A 23,412-nucleotide genomic window follows, 5' to 3' on the forward strand; every position below is an offset into this window, starting at 1 on the left:
AAATGGATTAAATTATTATTTTCATGTCCTATTGCTTCAATTCATACTAATTCACAACAATCAAAACCTTTCCGGCTTTACCGGGGTACTTGGCAGATTTGTCCCTTAAGACCTTTGCTTTTTGACCTTGTACTAGAACCCCTTGCCATTGCTCTAAGAGAGAGTAGAGACTTCACAGGGATAATTAGGAATGGAATTGAACATTCCTTATATCTTTTGCTTTTTATTTCAAATCCTGAGGTTTCTATATCACACATATAACTTTACTGAACCAAATTAGTCAGTTTTCTGGCTATAAACTAATTTTGCATAAGAGTGAATTGTTACCTCTAAAAGGGTCTTGTCTTACTTAAGATATTCTAATTTCCCTTTTAAGATAGTGAAGGACCAATTTAGATATTTAGGAATTTCAATTATAGGAGCTTTAAGATCCTATTGAAAGAAAAAAAAAACTGCATTTCTTAATCAGGTCAACATATTATTATTGGGATGGTCACCCTTGTTCATTACTATTTTTGGATGTATTAATTCTATTAAAATGAATATTGTAACCAAATTTTTTATATCTATTTCAGTCTTTACTTATCTTTATTCCTAAATCCTTTTTCGACTCATTGGATTTGTTTATTTCTTTGTACACATGGCAAGGAAAACAACCTTGTTTAAATAAAGCTAATCTTCAAAAGAGTAAAAGGAATGGAGGAATGTCACTTCCAAATTTTAGATTCTACTTTTTGGCGGCCCATATACGAAATCTACTTCAATTGTTATATTTTGATAAATTAGCTGACCACCTTTCTTGGGCTGAAATGGAATTGAATTTTTCTATGTTGGAAATTTTACGGTCTTTTTTTTTATATACCCTTTTCTAAATTGACAGATAATCCAATAATGAAACACAAGTTGAGAATTTGGGCACAATTTAGAACATTTTTTGAATTTCATGGTTCTTTCTTGCTAGTCCTTAGTAGTCTTTTGACAGACATGTCCGAGGATACCTATGCCCTTCTGCACCTCAGCTTTTATTTAGTGTGCTTCTTTTACTATTTCCTGCCAAAAAGGATAATTTGATATTTTCCCACATTTTTACATTTGCCAATCTTCTACTTCTCAGGCTCTTTCATCTAAATCCTTTGGTCGCTCCTTGTGACTGCCTCATATCTCACTTGCCTACAATCTTTGCATACTTCAACAAATTTAAGAAACATAATTTTGATACCTTAATCCAACTCAATTACATATATTGTAAAAAAAATTACTAGTACCAGTCCTCACACACGTCTTATACCTGAAATATCAATTCCTGCGAACAATTTCCTGTTCCCCAGCCAATCTTCCTCCCATGCCATTTTAACCTTTCAAATAGTCACTGAGTTATAAGAAGAAAAAAAACATTGTAATGTTGAAGGAGTAAAAGAGTCGATGGGCATGATGGTAAGAGAAAGTACGTTGTTGGGTCACAGGGAGAGAAGAAAGGGTGAATCACATCCTTTGGATTGCTCTGTTGGCAGTCAATTAGATTGGAAAAAGGGCCCCACGTTGATCAAGAGCACGGTCTTTGAGACCTGTTCGAAATTTTCTGTGCATAAATGTGAAAATAAATTCATATTCTGAATTGGTTGTGCAGACATTCTGAAACACTGCCGTCGAATTAATCTTGAAGCAAAATACTACATGATGCACCGTTTCTATTCAACAGTCATAACATATAGAGTTTTAAAAAGAAAAATTCAATTTTTTTGGTGCGTATCTCACAATTGCGTCTGAAATTTCTGGCGCATCGCGACGTTAAAAACGCGATAGAATTGCACGGGGCGAGAAAAATAGGTGAATGTTCAAGATTGGCAAAAGCTCTCCATGCAGAGCGGCCGCTTTATTGACAGTATCAGGCTCATTGACAAAACCCTGATATTTGAAACGTTGTGTATCCCATCCTAATTTGGGCTATCCCACTTCTTAGCGGAGAAGGCCACGAGGTATTTCACATCAAGTCTTCAAGAACAGAATTGTGGCGCAATGTAGTCGTTTCTTTCGACACCAATTGTAGCATTAGACTTCATCAGGTTCAAATCGTGATACGAATTTATCTTAACATTCGTGATTACTTTTACAGACTCCAGTGACATGCATTTGATGTCCTGGGTCTTTCTTTGCACTCTAATTTACTCGACGCAAATAACGGAAAGTACAAAAGTTTCAGACATTTTACCAATGGTTTTAAAATACCACATTACACCCACTTAAAAACACGACCCACTCCAACCAAACATGCTGGATTTTATTGGCAACGCCCGCGGAATCCAATCATCTCGTGCCCCTCTGCAATTGGTCGAGTATCTTTGGCACGCCCTCCAATTTGAAACATTGCGAGGCAGAGCCCGCCTCTGAATGGCTCCGTTGGCTGTCAATCGCGATTGCATTGTGGTTTCCACGCCCCCCGCTCGGCTCGTCCCTTTTCAAGCTGCGTTGCAGCGGGCAATGCGTGTGTGCGGGTTGTGGCTCCGGGGTCGCCTTCTTCCAGTTCACACACACACACTCTTGGCAAGGTCCGGAAGCGGCAGGGTATCGGAGGCTATCGTCGCCAGCCCGCTCTTGCCGCCCAGAAACAATTTCTGAACATCACCGTTTGGACGAGGGGAGGAAAGAGACGGTGCAATAAGTTTTTAATCAACATTTCAAATAGCGAAAAGCGTCGGTGTGAATAAAACGCAGTGAACTGAACTAAAAAAAACGCGAGTCCGGGAGAAAGATGGCAGCGAACAGTACGCCATTCGCCAGCAAAACCAAAACCAAGAAGAAACATTTTGTGGCTCAGAAAGTGAAGCTGTTCCGAGCCAGCGATCCACTGCTGAGCGTCCTTATGTGGGGAGTCAATCACTCGGTAAGTCTGTTTCTATAAACGTCAGGACAGGCATTGAACGCGACGGATCACTTGTGCAGGAAATCCCATCAGGCGGATTTTCTTCGGACACGTCGGCTAGTTAAGCAGGCGACAGATTTGCTCGCTCTGGAGGGCAACCCATTAGGTTTGTTAAGCCTGCACATGAGCGGCGTGGGCGCGGAGGAAGAGTTGACACTTCATGAGAAATAGCGAGGTCCTGCACCATTCCGCTTTCGTCTTTGTGACATGACAGACAGCCGCATCTTCTAACCGTTTCAGTGCCTTAAATAAAACCAAAGTGACCGTTTCGGTCAGCGTTGCGCGTCTTTTTGCTGAAAGAGTTGGCTGGGGCTGCAGCCGCGTCCGTGGGAGTGACTCCCCGCGGTTTTTCGGACCAAAGGCGACGGCCTGGAAACCCCTCGGTGTCAACTTTTGAGTCCGATGGTGACGCAATGGTGATTGACGTTCCGCTCGACCAGTAGGAAGCTTCATGTGATTCCAGCCGAGGGAAGCCCAGAATGACAGGAGGTTTGAAACTGTGAACTGGGCTCGCGATTGGCCCGCCTCCTGCCTGTCTGGGGGCGCGCGGGGGGGGGGGAGGGACAGCGCCCTGGAGAACACGTGACATTGACCGGCCCTCGAGCATCTTGCAGTCTCATCGCTGGCTCCTGGGTGCCGACGTCTCATGTTGCCGATCAGCGTTAGCTGTCGTGTCGATGGTGTCACCCACAATAGCTTCTCATTTGAAACAATCATTGTTCCACTTCACTCTAACATTTAAGGCTTTCCAAAGATGCAGAAAATTAAATCTACTTCCATGGCTTCAGAAATTTAGAAATACAAAGTATATCTTAGCTATGCAGCTGCATTAATTCTCCCCATCGTTTAGGCCCTAAACATTTGGTTTAGGGTGGAGTGTACAATGGATACATTGATGTGGTTGGGGTGGTCAGCCAAAAGAAATGAAAGATTGGGCATTCGAAGCCAAAACTACTTTGGTTTCCTATGTCTATTTTGGATTGATTTTAAACTGGATTGTAGCAGTTCGTTGAAACAGGACGTTACAATTGTGAACTTCAACCAAATCAAGTTTATTCTTTTTGTATTTCAATTTATATTAAATACTTTACACACTTAAACCATTAAATTGATTAAAATTTTTGGTTATTTCCAATGTTCAATGTTTGGAAGCCTTTTATTAATTATGTATGTTTCCTTTGAAGAAATGCAACTTTAAGATCATCAAAATCAGGACTGCCAGATTGGGAAATAGCTTCTTCCCATAGGCTGTGAGATTGATGACTGAGTCAGTTATCTATCTGTCTATCATTATCTTTATGTATATATCTGATTATCATGTACTGTGTATGGATTGTGCTCTGTTTAATCAAGTTGTATAGGCACGGTCAGATATTTTAAACTTGAACTTTTGAAAGAAATAATTTTTTCTCTTGTGCTAAATGGTTCCATTGATTCATTGACATTTTTACAGTTATGACTAAAGCAAATGAACTTGATGAAGACATGTACTGTCAAGGTTTTGCATTTGAACAAATGAATATTCATCCAAGATTTGCAAAATTTAAAAAAAATGCTTAGCTGTTTCAGAAATAATATGCTTTTCATCCATGTACTTTTTTCCCAAAGAGCAAAATTTACTTTGCCTCAAAGCAAATTTATGCATTATGGTATCAAAACTAGCAATTAAACGGATTCAAATGGCTAGTTTGCCTATGGCTCGAGTTCTAGAACTCATTTTGAAGTATATTATTGGACCTGAAACATCAGGTTGCAATTTACTTTATTTGAACAGCCCTTCCCCAGAAAATGCGGTCCTTTTTTAAAAAAGGCCAGCTGAAACTTGGAAAAAACATCTTCACCAAAGTTTATCAAGGCTTGTAACACTTTTTCTGTGAATGTCATTGATGCCAGTTCAATTAATTATTTTGAATGGGGTATTATGTTTCAGTTAATCATATTGAGGAATATGGGGTAAGACCTAGCTATAGAATTATGTCGTGCAAGTTCAGATGAAATTGAATAGCAGAATGGTTGAGAACCTCAGTACAGGTCGTCTCCCACGGTGGAAGAATTTGTGATCCTTGAAAATGGATTTTCATGATTTTCTCTGTCGTGTGTGTGCATCAGGAAATGCAAATTTCAATTTTTTAAAAATTTGCTTTATTCAGAAAATTTATAACTTTGTATCTTGTCCTATATTTCAGATTTTTCTGTATTTATTTTTGAATTTGAGATGGGTGAATTTCTGTTACCCAAAGGGCAAAAATGTCAAGGTCTATTTCTGTTCTTTTTGCATTTGCAGTGTCTGCAGTAATTTATTTGCTGTATATTGTTTGGGTTTGTGCTTCTGCAACTAGTGAGGTAAATACTCTCATGACATCACCAGTAGAAGGTAAAACAGTCCTAACCCCGGGGATGGCTCCTTGCAAGTGTGAAAGCATTCAATGTCCCAGCTAGGAGTGGTCAAGTGAATGAATATAGTGTGAATGAATGGATAAAATGATTTTGTCCCTATTTTTAAAAATAATGACTACAATCAATTATTTTTGTATCACAACAAGAAAAATAACGTAACCTTTCATGATGTGTCAATTAGGAATTGCTGCAGTCCTTCGTAGTTTTTCAATTTCTTGATCCTTGTAAAGCTCTGCAGTCATTAATAGTTTCAAGTTTTGAAATATTAAATGCTGCTATAATATCAGACGCTTCAGAAGATGTAGTTTAGATACTGTGTAATTTGATATTGTTGCTTGTATGCACAGGTGGGAGATGGATGTGGTGAGGAGGAGAGACATTACTCAGCTGCTCTCTTAATTAGTGCTGTGATATTCTTGAGGGAAGTATCTGTTTAAAAATACACATTTGGTGCTTGCCAAATGGATGTGATAAATGTACTGTCAAGGTGCCTTTTGTTCACAAATTACAAGGATTTTGAATGAGAGTCAGTTCCTAAAATGTTTTGTTTTCTGATTCATGACCAGTATCCCTCTGAGATACCAAGATTTTAGATTTAGATTTAAACCTACAACATTTTGGCCCATGAGGTTGTGTCACCAATTAACCTACACCCCTGGTACATTTTGCACAGCGTGGGATTCGAACCATGGTCCCGATCATTGCTGCTGTGAAGACATTGCGCTAACCACTAGGCCAACTGTGCCGCCCCTGATATTAAGGTCATTATCGTTTTGATTCTAGGGTGAGAAAGAAATTCTGTCACCTGTGCCTGACATTGTATTTTTATAAAAATAATAATGTTTATGTGGCACAAGAAGATAGGCAGGCACAGCAAGTGGTTAAGAAGTCAACTAGTCTATTGACTTTTATTTCAAGGGTTGCTGTTTAAAAAAAAAAATGAGGAAGTATTACAATTGTGGAGGGTGTTCGTGAGGCCACACTTGCAATATTCTTCATAGTTTTGGTCCCCTTGCCTGAGACGATCCAAAGGATTCCAAAGACTCCAATAAACTGCAGAGGTTTCAGACCATCACACAGCCTGCTCCCCCTCCATCTATACTTTCTGTTGCCTTGGAAAAGGAGCCAAATATAAAGATGCATTTCAGCATGACCAAACTCTCTTCACCTTTTTTTTTTACCCCCAACCACCCAGTTGAGAAGAAGATTCACAAATGCAAGAACTTGCACCACCAAATTCATGCACAGTTTCTTTCTAACCCTTATCAGACTCCAGAAGGAACCAAATGATAGTAAAATTGTTGCCTTTTCTCTGTGTCATTCGGGTCTTCTATCTTGTCTTTCTTGCTGTACTATGATTAGTTGGACTGCTTGTAAAAGCCCTTTTCACACTGGCGAACCTGTAAATTGGCTGTTCAGTGAACTGGTTAAAGAAGCTGTTTTTACTGTTCACTCTGGACCACTGTTAACTAGTTCTCTGCAACCTTTCACACTCACCATCAGGCATCCCTGGGGAGAAGGGTGCCTATCTTCCACCAGTGACACCTGAGTAACGCATCAAGCAATGGCAGACCTGCCCTCCCAGAATTCTGTGTGATTGCCTGTTTCACACTTGGCTAATCTCAATGCCGATGTCTGCAGATGCTGGGTTTTGTACTAGGTGTTAAGGCTGGCATTGAGCAGATTTTGCTTTCACACTCTCACTTTAAAGGTTGATTGGCATTCGATGCCTTAGATCACTGGCAAGTGTGAAAGGGGCTTTAGTCTCTCTGGCCCCTTTCATACTTGTGTCCCACTAAATTGCCCGTTCTGGGATAGGAATGAAAGTTTGGCTTTTCACACTTGACCACTCCTAGCTGGGACATTGAATGCTTTCACACTTGCAAGGAGCCATCCCCGGGGTTAGGACTGTTTTACCTTCTACTGGTGATGTCATGACTTATCGAGTGATGGTGGACCTGCCCTAAATCCTGGTCAATGTACTATGACGTTGTTTTTGAACAAAATTAATCATGCCTTAATTATAACATAATTAACCATATATGACCATAACAATACAGAAACAGGACATCTCAACCCCTCTAGTCCCACTTATCTGCTCCCTCTCCATAATCCTCTGACCCTCTCACATCCATGTACTTATCCAACCTTCCCTTGACTAACAAAAATGACCCTGCTGCAACCACCTCTTCCGGAAGGTCATTCCACTCAACCAGCACTCTCTGAGTGAAGAAGCTCCATTTCGTGTTACTTCAAAACTTTTGCCCCCAACCCTTAACTTATGACCCCTCATTCCAATCTCACCTACCCTCAAGGGGAAGAGCCTATTCACATCTACTGTTTCTATCCCCCTCATAATTTTAAATACCTCTATCAAATCCCCCCTCAACCTTCTACGCTCCAATGAATAAAGACCCAGTCTTTTCAATCTTTCGCTATATTGTAGATACTGCAATCCAGACAAAATTTTAGTAAATCTTCTCTGTATCCTCTCTACCTTATTGATATCCTTCCTATAATTTGGAGTCCAGGATCGATGAACCGTTATTCCAAGATCTCTCTGTTCCTCTGCATTCTTCAATGCTATCCCCTTCAGTCCAAATGTCCTGTTTTGATTATTCTTCCCAAAATTAAGCACTTCACACTTATTGATATTAAACTCCATCTTCCACCTTTCAGCCCACTCTTTGAAGCAGTCCAAATCCTTCTGCCATCCCTGAAAACCATCTTCACTATCCACAACTCCCCCTATTTTTGTATCGTCCACATATTTACTAACCCAATTTACCACTCCATCCATCCAAATCATTAATATAAATGACAAACAACAAGGGACCCAACACCGATCTCTGAGGCACACCACTCGTCACTGGCCTCCATCCTGACAGACAACCCATCTGACTATCTCAACATTAATACCTAGCGCGTGAACCTTCCTTACCAGCTTTCCATGTGGAACCTTATCGAAACCCTGATTGAAATCCGTATAGACTACATCGACTGCTCTACCCTCATCAACCTTCCTCAAAAAATTGAACAAGATTTGTCAAACATGACCTTTCCCCACACAAGCCCATGTTGGGTGTTTCTGATCAGTCCCTGCCCCTCTAGATTCATACATATTATCTCTAAGAATACTTTCCATTAGTTTACCAAACACTGATGTCAAATTTATTAGCCTATAAATTGGTGGGCCTACACCTCGAGCCCTTTTTAAACAGAGGAACCATGTTTGCAACACGTCAATCATGCCCCCCTCTAGTGAATGATGAAAGATTACTGTCAGAGCCTCCTATTTCCTCCCTGACTTCCCTCAAGGTCCTGGGGAAAATCCCGCTGGGACCTGGAGACTTGTCCACCTTTATGTGCCTCAAAAGTTCCAATACCCCATCTTTCCTAATTCCTACATTTTCCATAATCACCCCTTTTGTTTCTCTTATCCTACACGATTCCATATCCCCTTCCCCAGTGAATACTGAAGAAAAGAACTCATTCTATATCTCCCCAATCTCATTTGGCTCTGCACACATTTGTCTGCTCTGATTCTCTAAGAGACCAATTTTATCCTTCACTCTCCTTTTGCTATTTACATGTTTGTAAAAACCCCCCTGTTCTCTATAGCTACCTCGTACCTTCTTTTCGCTTTCCGAATTTCTTTCTGAAGCTTTTTACAATCCATGTGTTCTCCAAGCATCTCGTCTATACCTTGTTTCTTGTACTTAATGTAGGCCTCCCTTTTATTTCTGACCAACTTTCTAATCTCCCTTAAACTATGGCTCTCTCGAACTTTTGGCTGTGCCTTTTATCCTAACAGGAAAATTAAGATTCTGCACAGTATGAGCCCTTCAGCCCCAGTTGTCATGCAGACCTATATCAACCTTTATAAGGGACTGATGGAAAGTGCTAGCAATAGCAGACAATTTTTAAACCGGGTGGTAAAGTTGGCAGCACTATCGTGTACAATGTATAAATAGTGGGGGGGAACAGCGATGGTGGATTCCCAAAATTGCATGCGGCAAAGAAAGGGCTGTATGCCTGGCTGCGTGCACAGACCATTCGTGGAGGGGTTTCTCTGCCACATGGCATTCTGGGAAGTCGGGTCCACCATTGCTTTTTCCCACGAACTTTATAAATTGAGCACTATTAGCGCTACCAATTTTCCCACGCTGTTTAAAAATTGTCCACTGTTGCTATTTTTTTCTCTCTCTCCCACTACGACTTTCCCACAGCAAAGTTTATACCTTCATTTTAATCATTTCTTTCACACTTGACACTTTAAAGGCCGATTGACAGTTAATTCCTGGGATTACTTCCAAGTGTGATAGGGGGCTCTGTCTCTCTGAGACATCGCTATCTATCCTTGATTGTTGTATCTACCCTCTTCATTGTGTGCACGTGCATTTCATCCCCACTGTTACTTTTCCATGGTCTTTATAAATTGAGCACTGTCACAAACTTTCAGCCCCTCTCAATTTTGTTAGTGACTCGAGAGACTTTGTTCGCACTAACAAAGGAACAACTATGGTAAATTCAAAATAATAGTTTTTATTAAACTATTAATAATGTGACGTTACTTGCTTATTTCTAACTTAAAACTCTAAATTTAACATTTGTGTGTGTCCCGAACTCTGAAAATTTATTATCATTCCACCATTCACCTCCTGGACGCTTCCTTGTTGCTGTTTGTGATTCTGCCGACAACTAAGATGTTATCGGCAAACTTATAGATGGCATTGGAATTGTTCCTGGCCACACAGTCATGGGTCTATAATGAGTAGAGCAGTGGGCTAACCACACATCCTTGGGCTGTGCCTGTGTTGATGATTAGCGAGGAGGAGAAGTTGTTTCTAATTTGTACTGACTGTGGTCTTCCAATGAGAAAGTCAAGGATCCAGGTACAGAGGCCTACAGTTTGTAGCTTTTCGACCAGAATTGAGGGAATAATGGTATTGAAGGCTGAGCTGTAGTCGATGAACAGCAGCCACATTTAGGCATCGCTGTTTTCGAGGTGATCCAGGGCTGAGTGGAGAGCCAGCGATATTGTATCTGCTGTGGAGCGATTGTGACAATAGGTGAATTGCAGTGGGTCCAGATCTTTGCTTGGGTATGTATTAATTCTGGCCATGACAAGCCTCTCAAAGCATTTCATCACAGTAGAAGTTAGTGCTACTGGTTGGTAGTCAATTGAGGCAGCTCATACTATGGTGAAAAATTGCAATATGCTATTGTGTAGATAGACTTGGGAGTGTTTGCACCTGAATCAGAAAATGCTATTTGTCAATGCAACAGGTAATCAAAAAGGCAAATGGTATGTTAGTCTTTCACTGTTTGATGGATTGAATTTAAGAGTAGGGAAGTTCTGCTGCAGCTGTACAGTGCACTGGTGAGGCTGCACCTGCAGTACTGTGTGCAGTTCTGGAGCATCACCAGGTTGATTCTGGAGGTGAGAAGGCTACCATAAGGAGTGAGATTAAGTTGCCTGGGACTAAAATTTAAGGTATTGTATACAGGTATTCCACTGGCTAAGGAGACTAGAATGAAGGAACAAGGGAGTAGATTTAAGACCGAGATGAGGAGGAACTGCTTCTCCCAAAGTGTAATGAAGATGTGAATTCTCTGCTCAAGAAGCAAATGTAATAAACACAAGTTTATGTATGATACAGTATAATTGGTTACACAGGATATATATCACACCCCAAAGGTTTTTAAAAAATGGGATCCAGCATTATCAGATAGATGTTTTCGCTGTAAGAAGGAAATGGGAACAACAGTACATGCAATTTGGGCATGTGAGAAAGTGAAAAACTTTTGGAAAGATCCAAATCAGGTATTAAATAAAATCACAAAAAGCAACATACCAAAAAATCCAGAGATCTTTCTTCTAAGTAATACAAGAAGTAAAGAATTAGGCCTCAAACTGGATGAAGCACAAGAAAGATTTATTATGATAGCCTTAGCTGTAGCAAAAAAATGTATAATGTCAATCTGGAAATCAGAAGAGAGCCTGAGAGTACAGCTCATGGAAATTAATAAATGTATTCCATTGGAAAAAAATAACATAATTTAAAAAATAAAGTCATTATTTGAACAAATTTGGAAACCGTACATGGAACATAACAGAGAGGGCTTGTCTCGGACCTCCACCCCCTAAAACGATAAGAAGACAAAATGACTTGATCCAGTGTGTAAAAGTAAATGACACAATTTTCCTGTTTATTTTCATTGTGTGATGACATTGTTTAATGGTTTTATTGTGTTGTACATGTTGAACATTTAATGGGTTTGGAGGGGGGAGGGAAGGGGGGAAAAAAGGGGAGAAAATGCCACTATGTATATTTAAGAGGGAAATGTTTGTATGTATTTTGATTGATATGGTTCAGTGTGAAAAATTTAAAAAAAAAATTAAAGAAGCACTTGAGGCAGCTTCATTAAATAGACTTAAGATAGATTTTTGAATAGTAAGGTAATTAAGCTTTATGGAGAAAATGCTATTTAATGGAACTGAGTCCACAATCCACAACCATTATCTTTTTAAATGATGGATCTGGCTTATTGGGCCAGATGGCATACTCGTGTGATTTCCTTGCTCTCATACTAAGCCACCCCTTCTTCCCCCCCCCGCCCCCTTTACTATAAAAGGCTAACATATCTTGTTCCTTAATTATTTACTTTAACTGCATCCTAACTTTACCAAGTAGGGACAACGGGTAGGGAGTTTGTGTGGAAGGATAGACAGATAAGCAAAATTGCAGCCATTGAGATGATTTGCAATGCCAGAGGGACACAGTCAAAAGTAAAAAATAAAAGACTAAAGGTTTAGTATTTAAATGCATGCTGCATAAGAAATAAAGTGGATGAACTTGTTATAGAGCTATACATTGGCTGGTATGTTGTGGTCATAACAAAGTCGTGGCTAAAGGATGGATATCATTTGTAGCTGAATGTCCAAGGATACACAGGTATCAAAAGGACAGGCAGGTAAGGAGAGTGGGTAGCATGGCTCTATTGGTAAGGAACAACATTAAACCATTAGAAAGAGGTGACATAGGATCAGAAGATGTAGAATCATTGTGGATTCAGTTAAGAAATGGCAGGGCTAAAAAGACTGTATTGAGACCTCCAAACAGTAGCTGGGAGGAATGCAAGTAGGAATGAGATTACTTAACTAGATAAGGGCTTGTAGTATAACAGGAAGCTTGCTGCTGGGGGTTGAATATTGGCTGACAGGCAGAAAGGAGAGAGTCTGAAAACAGGGATCATATTCTGATTGGCTGCCAGTTACTAGTGGTGTTCCACAGGGGTCGGTGTTGTGGCCACTTCATTTTGTGTTGTATAGTAATGATTTGGGTTATGGAATGAATGGCTAAGTTTGCAGATGATATGCAACTAGGTGGAGGAGCAGGTAGAGTTGAGGAAATGGGGAGGCTGCAGGACTTGAGACCAGTGGTTCTCAACCTTTTTCTTTCCACTCCCATATCACTTTGCGTATTCCCTATGCTATAGTACTCTGTGATTAGTAAGGGATTGCTTAAGGTGGTATGTGGGTGGAAAGAAAAAGTTTGAAAACCACTGTTTTAATATGTGCTTGGTTTCATGACTCCAAAGGCATTGGGCCAATGACAATTTTTCTCAAGCAAAATATTTCAGTAACTATTGGATCTAAAGCAGTGATTCTCAACCTTCCCACTCACATACCACCTTAAGCAATCCTTTATTAATCATAGACCACCTATGGCATAGGGAATACTTAAAGTGGTATGTGAGTGGAAATAAAAAGGTTGAGAGCCACTGGTCTAAATCAGCTAATCTCAACTTTTTTTTGGCTATCGCCCCCAAGGACTTTTCAAAATTTGTGTCCTTTTCCCTGTGAAGCAGTTAAGATTTACTTTCTTCTGTACTTTTCACGTACAGACTACATTTTAAAAAAAAACCCAAAATATATTTGTGTTATGCGAGCTGAAAATGTAGGGCCCTGTGGAGAATGGCTGGTCTAAATCCTTAAATTTGCTGATGTATCATTAGTAAATATATCTCCACTGAAACTTGCAAGAGTTCATTTTAAATGTTGAACTGTGTGTGGTAACTTTTATTTAATATTTAGAAGGTTATGAAGGTATATATAGAAGGCAATGGTAAATTTAAGGAATAAATTATACTGTGTTGCTTTGCTTCTGATATCACATTCATACATATTCCTACTTGCATTCTTCCGAAATAATCTTTTCTTTCTTTGGCTTGGCTTCGCGGACGAAGATTTATGGAGGGGGTAAAAAGTCCACGTCAGCTGCAGGCTCGTTTGTGGCTGACAAGTCCGATGCGGGACAGGCAGACACGATTGCAGCGGTTGCAGGGGAAAATTGGTTGGTTGGGGTTGGGTGTTGGGTTTTTCCTCCTTTGCCTTTTGTCAGTGAGGTAGGCTCTGTGGTCTTCTTCAAAGGAGGTTGCTGCCCGCCAAACTGTGAGGCGCCAAGATGCACGGTTTGAGGCGATATCAGCCCACTGGCGGTGGTCAATGTGGCAGGCACCAAGAGATTTCTTTAGGCAGTCCTTGTACCTTTTCTTTGGTGCACCTCTGTCACGGTGGCCAGTGGAGAGCTCGCCATATAACACGATCTTGGGAAGGCGATAGTCCTCCATTCTGGAGACGTGACCCATCCAGCGCAGCTGGATCTTCAGCAGCGTGGACTCGATGCTGTCGACCTCTGCCATCTCGAGTACTTCGACGTTAGGGATGTAAGCGCTCCAATGGATGTTGAGGATGGAGCGGAGACAACGCTGGTGGAAGCGTTCTAGGAGCCGTAGGTGGTGCCGGTAGAGGACCCATGATTCGGAGCCGAACAGGAGTGTGGGTATGACAACGGCTCTGTATACGCTTATCTTTGTGAGGTTTTTCAGTTGGTTGTTTTTCCAGACTCTTTTGTGTAGTCTTCCAAAGGCGCTATTTGCCTTGGTGAGTCTGTTGTCTATCTCATTGTCGATCCTTGCATCTGATGAAATGGTGCAGCCGAGATAGGTAAACTGGTTGACCGTTTTGAGTTTTGTGTGCCCGATGGAGATGTGGGGGGGCTGGTAATCATGGTGGGGAGCTGGCTGATGGAGGACCTCAGTTTTCTTCAGGCTGACTTCCAGGCCAAACATTTTGGCAGTTTCCGCAAAGCAGGACATCAAGCGCTGAAGAGCTGGCTCTGAATGGGCAACTAAAGCGGCATCGTCTGCAAAGAGTAGTTCACGGACAAGTTTCTCTTGTGTCTTGGTGTGAGCTTGCAGGCGCCTCTTTTAAAGGGTACCAATATATGGCAATCAAAGATAGTAAGACAGTTGACAAACTAAATTGGAGGAATTGGGGTCAGCATTTTTGGAACACTAGAATTCAGATTAGTCAATGTTGAGTGCTTACATTTGGCAATGTGTGTACCACAAATTACTTTCTCCCTGTTTCGTGATGATAAAACACCTGGTAATGGTGAAGAAAAGTAAAATATTGGAATGTAAATTATTTGAAGTGTAGACATAGGCTATACTGTTTGTATGGGTAGTATGAGTTTTTGTGACTGGGGTGCATATTAGAGATGGGAGTTTAGAGTTTTAAGTGAACATTAGAGATGGGAGTTTTAAAAAATTTATTTTTGGATCTTCACATCTCTAAATGCCACAGCACCAATTGTATAGTAGAAATCATTTAGTTTCAATAATTCAGTTATTGAAAGTAATAATTGGATGTTATGACAAAAAATGTTGAAAAATCCTTGAAGATTTATTGGTTAGGAAATATTAGATGTTAAGGAGATCTTGAAATAGCTGCGAATGCTGAAAAATTGAAGCCTAAATATGCTGAAAAAAGGATGCAGAACGAAAATGTTAACATTTCAGGTGAATGATCCTTTATCCGAACTGATGAACCTGCTGGTTTTGACACATTTTGGGCATTTATTTACTTGCCATATTTTTCTTATTTCTTTCCAAAAGCATTCAATTCTTTATTATTCTCCAGTGCTTGCTGCAGCTGCTGCTTGTATGTATGGCTTTGAAAAATCCTAGCTGTCTCACACTTCCTTCAATTTTTTTTGGTATGTTAGTTTTGGGGGTGATATAGGTGCTAACATTCACAGAGTTCACAATATTTTTACAGACTGCATGGCATCATTGAGTGCTGACTATAAACAAAGTCATGCTCTGGAAGAAGACAAAAGAACAATAGCTGATTATCCAAGGAAAAACAGATGGAACACTTGCAGTCTCATAATTATGAGTCATGTGTTTGAGACATTTAAAGAAACAGTATTTGAGTATTGTTCAAAAAACACGAGGTAAAATGACTCCATGTGGAAATGGACATTTCTGCTAATTATTGTAGAACCAATGTGACCATTGTAATGGTTATTTTGATTGACCGTATCTAGGTAAAGGAAGCAGGATCATTTGTGCATTTGGTTGGTGACCATTTTGATTGCCATTTCGTCTGACCTGGACCTGGGTTTTGGAAGTATCACGCAAGTCACACATTTCGTTTCCCTTACGCAAGGAAGAGGGGAGTTGTGACAATCATTCGTATGCAAGGACATTTCTCTGGAAGCAACTCAACAAGGATGAGTGAGTTTTCAGCAATCTGATTGCTCAGTCACCTCCTTCGTGATTACTTCTGTGTATCAGTTTAAAAGTCTGAATTTTAACACAAGATTTCTAAGACTGACTTTGAAATTACTTTCAGAATTGTGCCTAAGCTGTAATGGTTTTGGTATCTCGCACACGCATATGGGGTTAAGTTTAGTTATTAATAAATATATTGTTTTAAAAATAATAGTCTTGGTGAATTTCTATTGCTGCCGTTCTGCAATGTAACACAATATGGAGTCCAAACCTGTGAACTGCAGTAATTGGGACTAAATACCCAACTTTTTTAAAATGGACTCATCCAAATTGTTGCATTAAATTAAAATGCTTTAGCTGGTGCCCAAGAAAAGCCAGTGAGTCTTTGTCATTTGGTGAAACTTGTGACTCTTTGAATTGTTTGATCCATCTTGTCATTGAATGAATCATCAGAAAAGTTTTGGATGTAGGTGGGCAAAGTGGAACAAAGGCCGCGTGGCTTGCGTAGCAGTTAGTGCAATACTTTTACAGCTCTAGTGATCGGGACTGGACCGGGGTTCGAATCCCATGCTGTCTGTAAGGAGTTTGTACATTCTCCCCGTGTCTGTGTGGGTTTTCTCCAGGGGCTCTGTTTTCCTCCCACTGTTCAACATACTGGGGGTGTAGGTTAATGGGGAGTAAATTTGGTGGCATGGACTTGTGGGCCGAAATGGCCTGTTACTGCTGTATGTTTAAATTTAAATTCAGATACAGCCCAGATCGATGAAAATAGTTATTTTTATCTGCTTGTTTTAAGAGCTTTGTGTAGTTTTGTTTGAGTCCATGCCATTCAACTTGTTCACATCAACAATAACATTGGCAGTTGCGCCAGGATGAGTGGGGGGAAAAAATAGAAAATGTATCTGCAATTGTGAGTGATCTGTTGAGATTGAATCGAAGTAGCAAAATCTTTGTTCTGTATCTGGTCTTTATTGCAGGCAACTGATGTGCCCAAAATATCTTCTCTGAAATTCACTATTGTTTCACTGGTAAGGTTATTTGTATTTTGAAGTAGTATGTAATAAATATAGCTTTTTCAAGATCAATACTGTCTATTCTCTAACATTGTGGATGATCCTTATTTTAAATGCAAGGGCTATGGCATTTTTTAAAAACCACGGAAGCAATGAAGATAAGTCAATGTGAATGACAGTTAAGGAAATGTGTATTATATTTAGCTCTTGAATATGGTCTTTTAGTGTTCAATTTTCACTTGTATCACCAATCTTCAAAATTTAGTCCTACTTGTCTACATTGTCATTTTTCATGATCACTTTATCATGTACAAGTCGTAGATATGAAATGAGAGAATAATTACATAGTGTAGTTCCACATAAAAGATTCTAATATGGTTTTCTTTAGTCCTTTGATCTGGAATGTAACTGTCTGTGTTTTCTCTACCTATAGAGAAATCTAATTCGATGCTAATGAATTATACCCTTTGGAGTTTCAAGTGCTGTAATGAAAATTGTTTACGATGTTTTTACAAATGTAAACACCCTTAAGTGATAATTGGTGGGGATTTGTGTGTACTATTGTATTTGGCTTCTCTGGTACTGGATTTAAGTTTGAAATTCCTTTTCCATCTGCTAGCGAGGTTAGAAATAGGAGGATAATGCAGCTTAAGGAAGGAGGACTTGAGGTTTTTGGATCTGGGCTGAACCGGAGGGGGTCTAATATCCTTGCGGGAATGTTTGCTAGTGTTGCTCCGGTGGGTTTAAACTAGGTTTGCATGGGGATGGGAACCAGAGTACCAGAGCAGATAGAGGAGCGGAGAATGGAAAAGATGATGTGAAAATTGCATGTTGTAGTCATGCAAGCCACACAATAAGACAAAGACCATGCAGAGTTGAAGGTGAGTTGAACCAAATACTTTACTAATTCAAAAGCCACATGCTTAAGTACCCTCTCCCAGCCATCCCCGCGACCTGCTTGGCAGACCTGCTGTAGGCTTGCCTTGCACCTGGAGCTCTTACAGTCAGATCTGCCACTGACTTGCCCGTGACTCCGTGAGCAGGTTCACTTGTTGCGTGGGTTGTACCTGATAGAAATATCCTAAAGTGCATCTATTTCAATGCAAGAAGAATTGTAGGAAAGGCAGATGAGCTTAGAATGTGGATTGGCACAAAGAATTATGACATTCTGGCCATTAGTGAAATTTGATTGAAGGAGGGGCAGGACTGGCAGCTCAATGTTCCGGGCTTCTGTTGCTTTAGATGCGATTGAACAGGGTAGCGGGGGTGAGGGGGGGAGAGGAGGAGAGATGAAAAGGATAAGAGTGGCACTCCTCATCAGGGAAAATATCACAGCTGTGCTCGGGCAAGACAGACGAGAGGGCTCGTCTACTGAGGCCAAATGGGTGGAGCTAAGGAACGGGGATAGTATGACACATTCATGGAGTTGTATTATAGGTTGCCCAATAGTCAACGAGAATTGGAGGAGCCTGTCTGTAGAGAGATAGCAGAGAGTTGCAGGAAACAAGGTTGTGATTGTAGGGGATTTCAATTTTTCCACATATTTACTGGGGCTCTGCTCACATATGGTAAAAGGGCTGAATGGCTTAGTTTGTCAAATGTGTTCAGGAAAGTTTTCTAAATCAATATATAGAGGTACCAACTAGAGAGAGAGTGCATTACTGAATCTCCTATGAGGGAACGAGACAGGACAGGTGACATACTGTAGAGGAACATTTTGAGTCCAGTGATCATAATGCCATTAGTTTAAAGTTAATCATGAAGGATGGGTCTGGACCTTGGGTTGAGGTTCTAAATTGGAGAGGCTAAATTTGAGGAAATGAGAAAGGATCTAGAATGCGTGGATTGGGATAACTTGTTTTTGGGCAAGGATGTGCAAGGTAAAGTTCAAAGGTCAAATTTTGAGAGTACAGAGTTGGTATATTCCTGTCAGGATTAAAGGCAAGGTTAGCAGGCATAGGGAACCTAGGTTTTTGAGAGAGGTTGGGGATCTGGTTTGGAAGAAGAGAGAGGTATATAGCAGGTATAGGAAACATGGGGAAAAATTAGGTACTTGGAATATAAAAAATACAAGAAAAACCTCAAGAAAGAAATCAGGAAGGCTAAAAGAAGAAATGAAGTTATTTTGGCAGACAATGTGAAGGAAAATCCTATGGATTTCTAATTACATTTAGAGTAAAAGGATAGTAAGGGACAAAACTGGTCCCTTTGAAGGTAAGAATAGTTTAGCTGACTTTGTATTGAGCCAAAAGAAATGGGGGAGATCTTGAATGCTTTTTTTATTAGTTTTCACTCAGGAAACTGGCACAAAATTGTGGGAATTGAGGAAAACAAACAGTGAGGTCATGGAACCTATACAAATTAAAGAGGAGGAAGTGCTTGCTGTCTTAAAGCAAATAAGGGTGGATAAATCCCCAGAGCCTAACATGATATTCCCTCGGACCTTGAGAAAGGCTCGTGCAGAAATTGCAGGGGTTCTGTCAGAAATATTGAAAATGCCCTTAGCCATGGGTGTGATTTGTAAATTATTGGAAGGTGTTCTAAGAGATGGAATATACAATTATTTGGATAGCCAGAAACTGATTAGGGATTGTCAATATGTCTTTGTGCATGGTAGGTCATGTTTAACCAATCTCATAGCTTTTCGAGGAGGTTGCCAGGAAAGTTGAAGGAAAGACTGTGAATATTGTCTATGTGGACTTTAAGAAGGCCTTTGACAAGGTTCCATATGAGAGGTTAGTAAGGAAGGTTTACACATTAGGTATTCATGAAGTAGTGAACAGGATTTGGCTATGGCTGGACAGGAGAAGCCAAGAGAGTAATGGTGGATGATTGCTTCTCAAACTGAAGGCCTGTAACTAGTGGTGTGCATCAGGGATCAGTGCTGGGACCATTGTTATTTGTCCTCTATATCACTGATCTGGATGATAATGTGGTAAATTGGATCATCTAGTTTGTAGATGACACTCAGATTGGAGACATTGTAGAGAGCAAAGAAGGTTCTCATCGTGAAAACTATGAAAGGTCCCAGCCCCAATCTCTGTAGTACAGCTTTGTTTCCAGTCACAAAAATAACCCTTTACCATAACTTGTTGCCTCCTATCACCAAGCTGTTAGTACCATTTCTGGACAAGGCTTATAAGATTGAGGGTATAGACAAAGTAGATGTGAGTAGGGCCCAGAGGACGTCAAAACTCAGCAGCAATAGAAATTCACCAAGACAAAGGGTTACTTAAACAAAAGTTGCTTTTAATTATCTTTAAACATGAAAACAGGATCACACTTTAACTTATTACTATTAACTTAACCTAACTAACCTCCTTCTAATTCTAAGCACATGTGTATGTAAAGTGTGTGCAAGTTCAGAAAAGTTCTTTGGTTCACAGTCCAATCTCACTTCTCACTCCCCCAAGTTCATTGATTGCAGGCAATTCTTGTAATGTGCACAGAATTTAACATTGATGAATTTCACCAGGCTTTGGTGCTTGAAAGGTAAATGGTTACCGCTCAGGAAGGTTCTTGTCAGTTTTCAGAGAGAGATTTGTTGTTTGTTGGACACAAACTGATACCTTACGATCAACCACATCAGTGTCTTGCCGAAGTAACTTTCCCCATCAGGGTTTTCCAGATGCTAACTTCATTCTTTCAGGTCACCACAGAGTTCCTTTTCTGTTTCCCTTATTTCAACATTATACAGCTAGCCATCTCCTCTTGTATGGGCCACAAGGGGTTTGACCAGGCTGAACTATGAACTCACAACCTATCTTCAAAATGGGTTTTTTCCACAAGCTTGCCAGTTTGTCATATTCCAGTGCCAGCTGCTCTCTCCCGCGCTCTCAGAGAAAACCACACGACCCTCTTAGAACAGCAAGCTGCACTCAGACTGTGGCATCGGACCGAATCTTGTGAGATCGTTCATATTGCTTTCCAAAACAATAATCCATTACACCAGAGCATATCCAATTAACACCTATTTGTGAAGTCTCTATAGGCATTCTTCAAAGTTTTTGCAAAAGCACTTGGAGCCTGGACTGTCTGTCTTGAGCAGAGCTCCAGCATTTTAAATGAGATCTGTTTTGAAGTACTTGCATCTGTGTGTGACCTAACTTAAAAACCCCACAGTTTATCTTCCAAAAGCATATCTATCTACAATATAAAATATATTATATTTTGTCACAATGTTTCCACTTGGATTGGGGGAGATAAATACGAGAGATCACAACTTTAGACTGAAAAGGGAGAAGGATAAGGGGAACATTGGGGAATGTTTTTCACTCAGAGGGTGATTGGAGTGTGGAATGAGTTCATCTGATGTAATGAATGCAGATTCAATCTCCAGTTTTAAATATAAATTGGATGAATACATGGATAGGAGAGGTCTGGAGGGTTATGGAATGAGAGCAGGTCAGTCGGACGAGCTAGTTTTATTGTTCAGCATAGACCAGAAGGGTCGAATGGCTGTGCTCTAATGTTGAATGGTTCCAATCCCCTCTTCCCCCCCACCCCCCCCGACTCTCTCAGCACGGGGAATCCCAAACAACTGTAGCACTCACCACAAAAGGGCACAGAGGTATTGTATTCACAAAGAAACTATTTGATTTTTTTTTTGGTTTTCCTGAAGAACAGGTGCATTTTGTACACTGGGATGTAGAAATATTTCCAGTAGAACTGTCCACAGAAGTGAAGCATGATAATTTGATATTATGCACAAAAAGATGTAGTTGCTTGTTATTTTGTGTCATGGAGATGTCCTTCTTTTGCCACATCTATTGCAATGTCTGAAAACTCCTCCCCATTTCCCCCCATATCTAGTGGCCCATGTTGCCTCACAGAATTAAAGTATTTAATGGAGTAGTTAGAGTTAATATTTTGGGTTTGAGACCCTTTGAGTTCTTGCAAAAGGTCTTGACTGAAACATTAACAGTTTCTCTTTGCGCAGGTGCTACCTGACCTGCTGAGTGTCTCCAGCATCTTTGGGTTTTTTTTTCCCACTTTCTAGCACTTTGGATTTTTCTTTTTCAAACTCGTAACAGCAATTCCTTTTAAAGTCAACAGATCCCAGCGTTTAAGGTGGCAAGTTTAAAGTTTTCATGCTTTTTAAATAATTCCTTGACTTTAACGTCTTTTATTTAAGATCTTTTTCCTGTATTGTATGCCTGCATTATGGGAAGGACATGGATTTGGCCATTATTCTTCATCACATGAACATCTGCACTGAGTAGTCTCCATCATAGTACCTTTGCCATCTTGATTAATTTAGCTCATCAGTTCTCTATCACATTGCTGATAGGGGAGTGTTATATAGTCAGGACAATGTGAATTATTTTGTAATCGTGTAAGAATACACCCTTCTCACTGTAGTAACTGCAGTGCACCACTGTGGGGTGTATGTATATGTGTGAATAGTGTCCTGTGATGGTGGAAGACATCAGTAAATAAAGACTCTTCTGTTATTTGAATCTTGCATCTCTACATCATTTAAGAAGCCTCCCAAGTAACACAAAAATATAACATGGAGGCAGTGGTGGGATGAGCAAGAATAAAGCCATACAATTGATTATAAATCACTTAAATACCAAAGGGAAGAAGTGAAAAAAATTACTGTTGTTGCTCCAGCCATTTTTTTTCAGTACACCCAGAGATGGACTGGGAGTTGCACTGTTGAATTGTTTAAAAAGTTTCAGCAGAAGTGCTATTTAGCATTCAAAAGCTCTTTTAAAAATGCAACAGCAGAGAAGGCCAGTTATATACTTCTCTGGACAGGGGAGCGAGGCCTTGACTTACTTAATAGCTGGGAGCTTAGAGGTGGAGAAAAATGATCCAGAGCAGATATTTTCAAAGTTTGCTTCTCACCTTGAACCCAGGTCCAATAGAATTAAACACTATGAATTTCAAGGCTTAATGCAAGAGACTGATTAAACTGTTGATAACTTCTTCACTAGACTAAAAATTGTTGCTGCAAAATGCAAATTTAAGGATCGAGAGGAAAGATTAGTTGATCAACTAAAATGGGGGAGTGGCCATTGCAAAGTGCAAAAGTCTCTTGTAGAGAAGGATAGCTTAAAGCTGGCTGAAGCTATAGACACAGCCAGAGCCTTCAAAGCCACGAGGATGCAAATGAAATCCTTATCGATGCAGACCTACCCACAGCAAAGAGAAGCAAGGGTTGATGCTATAAAGAACATAATCAGAAAAGTGCAAACCACTCCCCAAGATCTGCAGGAACTGTGGAATTTGATTACTGAAATATACTTTGCATTTGGTTTTGATGTAGAGCCTGTGGTAAAGCAAACCACTGGGTGAAGATGTGCAAGTCAGGTATGAAGAAACATTAATACCAGTAAAGAAAAAAGATAGGATCCACCACATAAAAGGAAACAACAATGAGGATTCCAACAGCCAGATACTGGATATGGAATCAATACACCTTCATGAGATGTCGGGTGAGATGAAAGAAGGAAGTGAGATGAAAGAAGCACACAAACACCAGAGGAC

General features: G+C 40.2%; 1 protein-coding gene across 7 annotated transcripts in view; it reads left to right on the forward strand.

Moving 5' to 3' along the window:
- Positions 1–2,456: 2,456 nt before the first annotated feature.
- LOC138751807 (phosphatidylinositol 5-phosphate 4-kinase type-2 alpha) overlaps positions 2,457–23,412 on the forward strand; it is a 282,764-nt gene continuing 261,808 nt past the window's right edge. For 3 of the 7 annotated variants that reach the window (XM_069914618.1, XM_069914616.1, XM_069914617.1), the window contains exon 1: positions 2,458–2,881. In XM_069914618.1, the coding sequence (XP_069770719.1) occupies positions 2,750–2,881 (132 nt within the window). In that variant the 5' untranslated portion in view covers positions 2,458–2,749. Of the gene's footprint in view, positions 2,882–16,895; positions 16,933–23,412 lie in introns of those variants that run through there. The other 4 variants (XM_069914619.1, XM_069914625.1, XM_069914622.1 and 1 more) reach the window with 4 other exon arrangements.

This window comes from Narcine bancroftii, chromosome 1 (assembly GCF_036971445.1).
Source record: "Narcine bancroftii isolate sNarBan1 chromosome 1, sNarBan1.hap1, whole genome shotgun sequence".
Classification (NCBI taxonomy): domain Eukaryota; kingdom Metazoa; phylum Chordata; class Chondrichthyes; order Torpediniformes; family Narcinidae; genus Narcine; species Narcine bancroftii.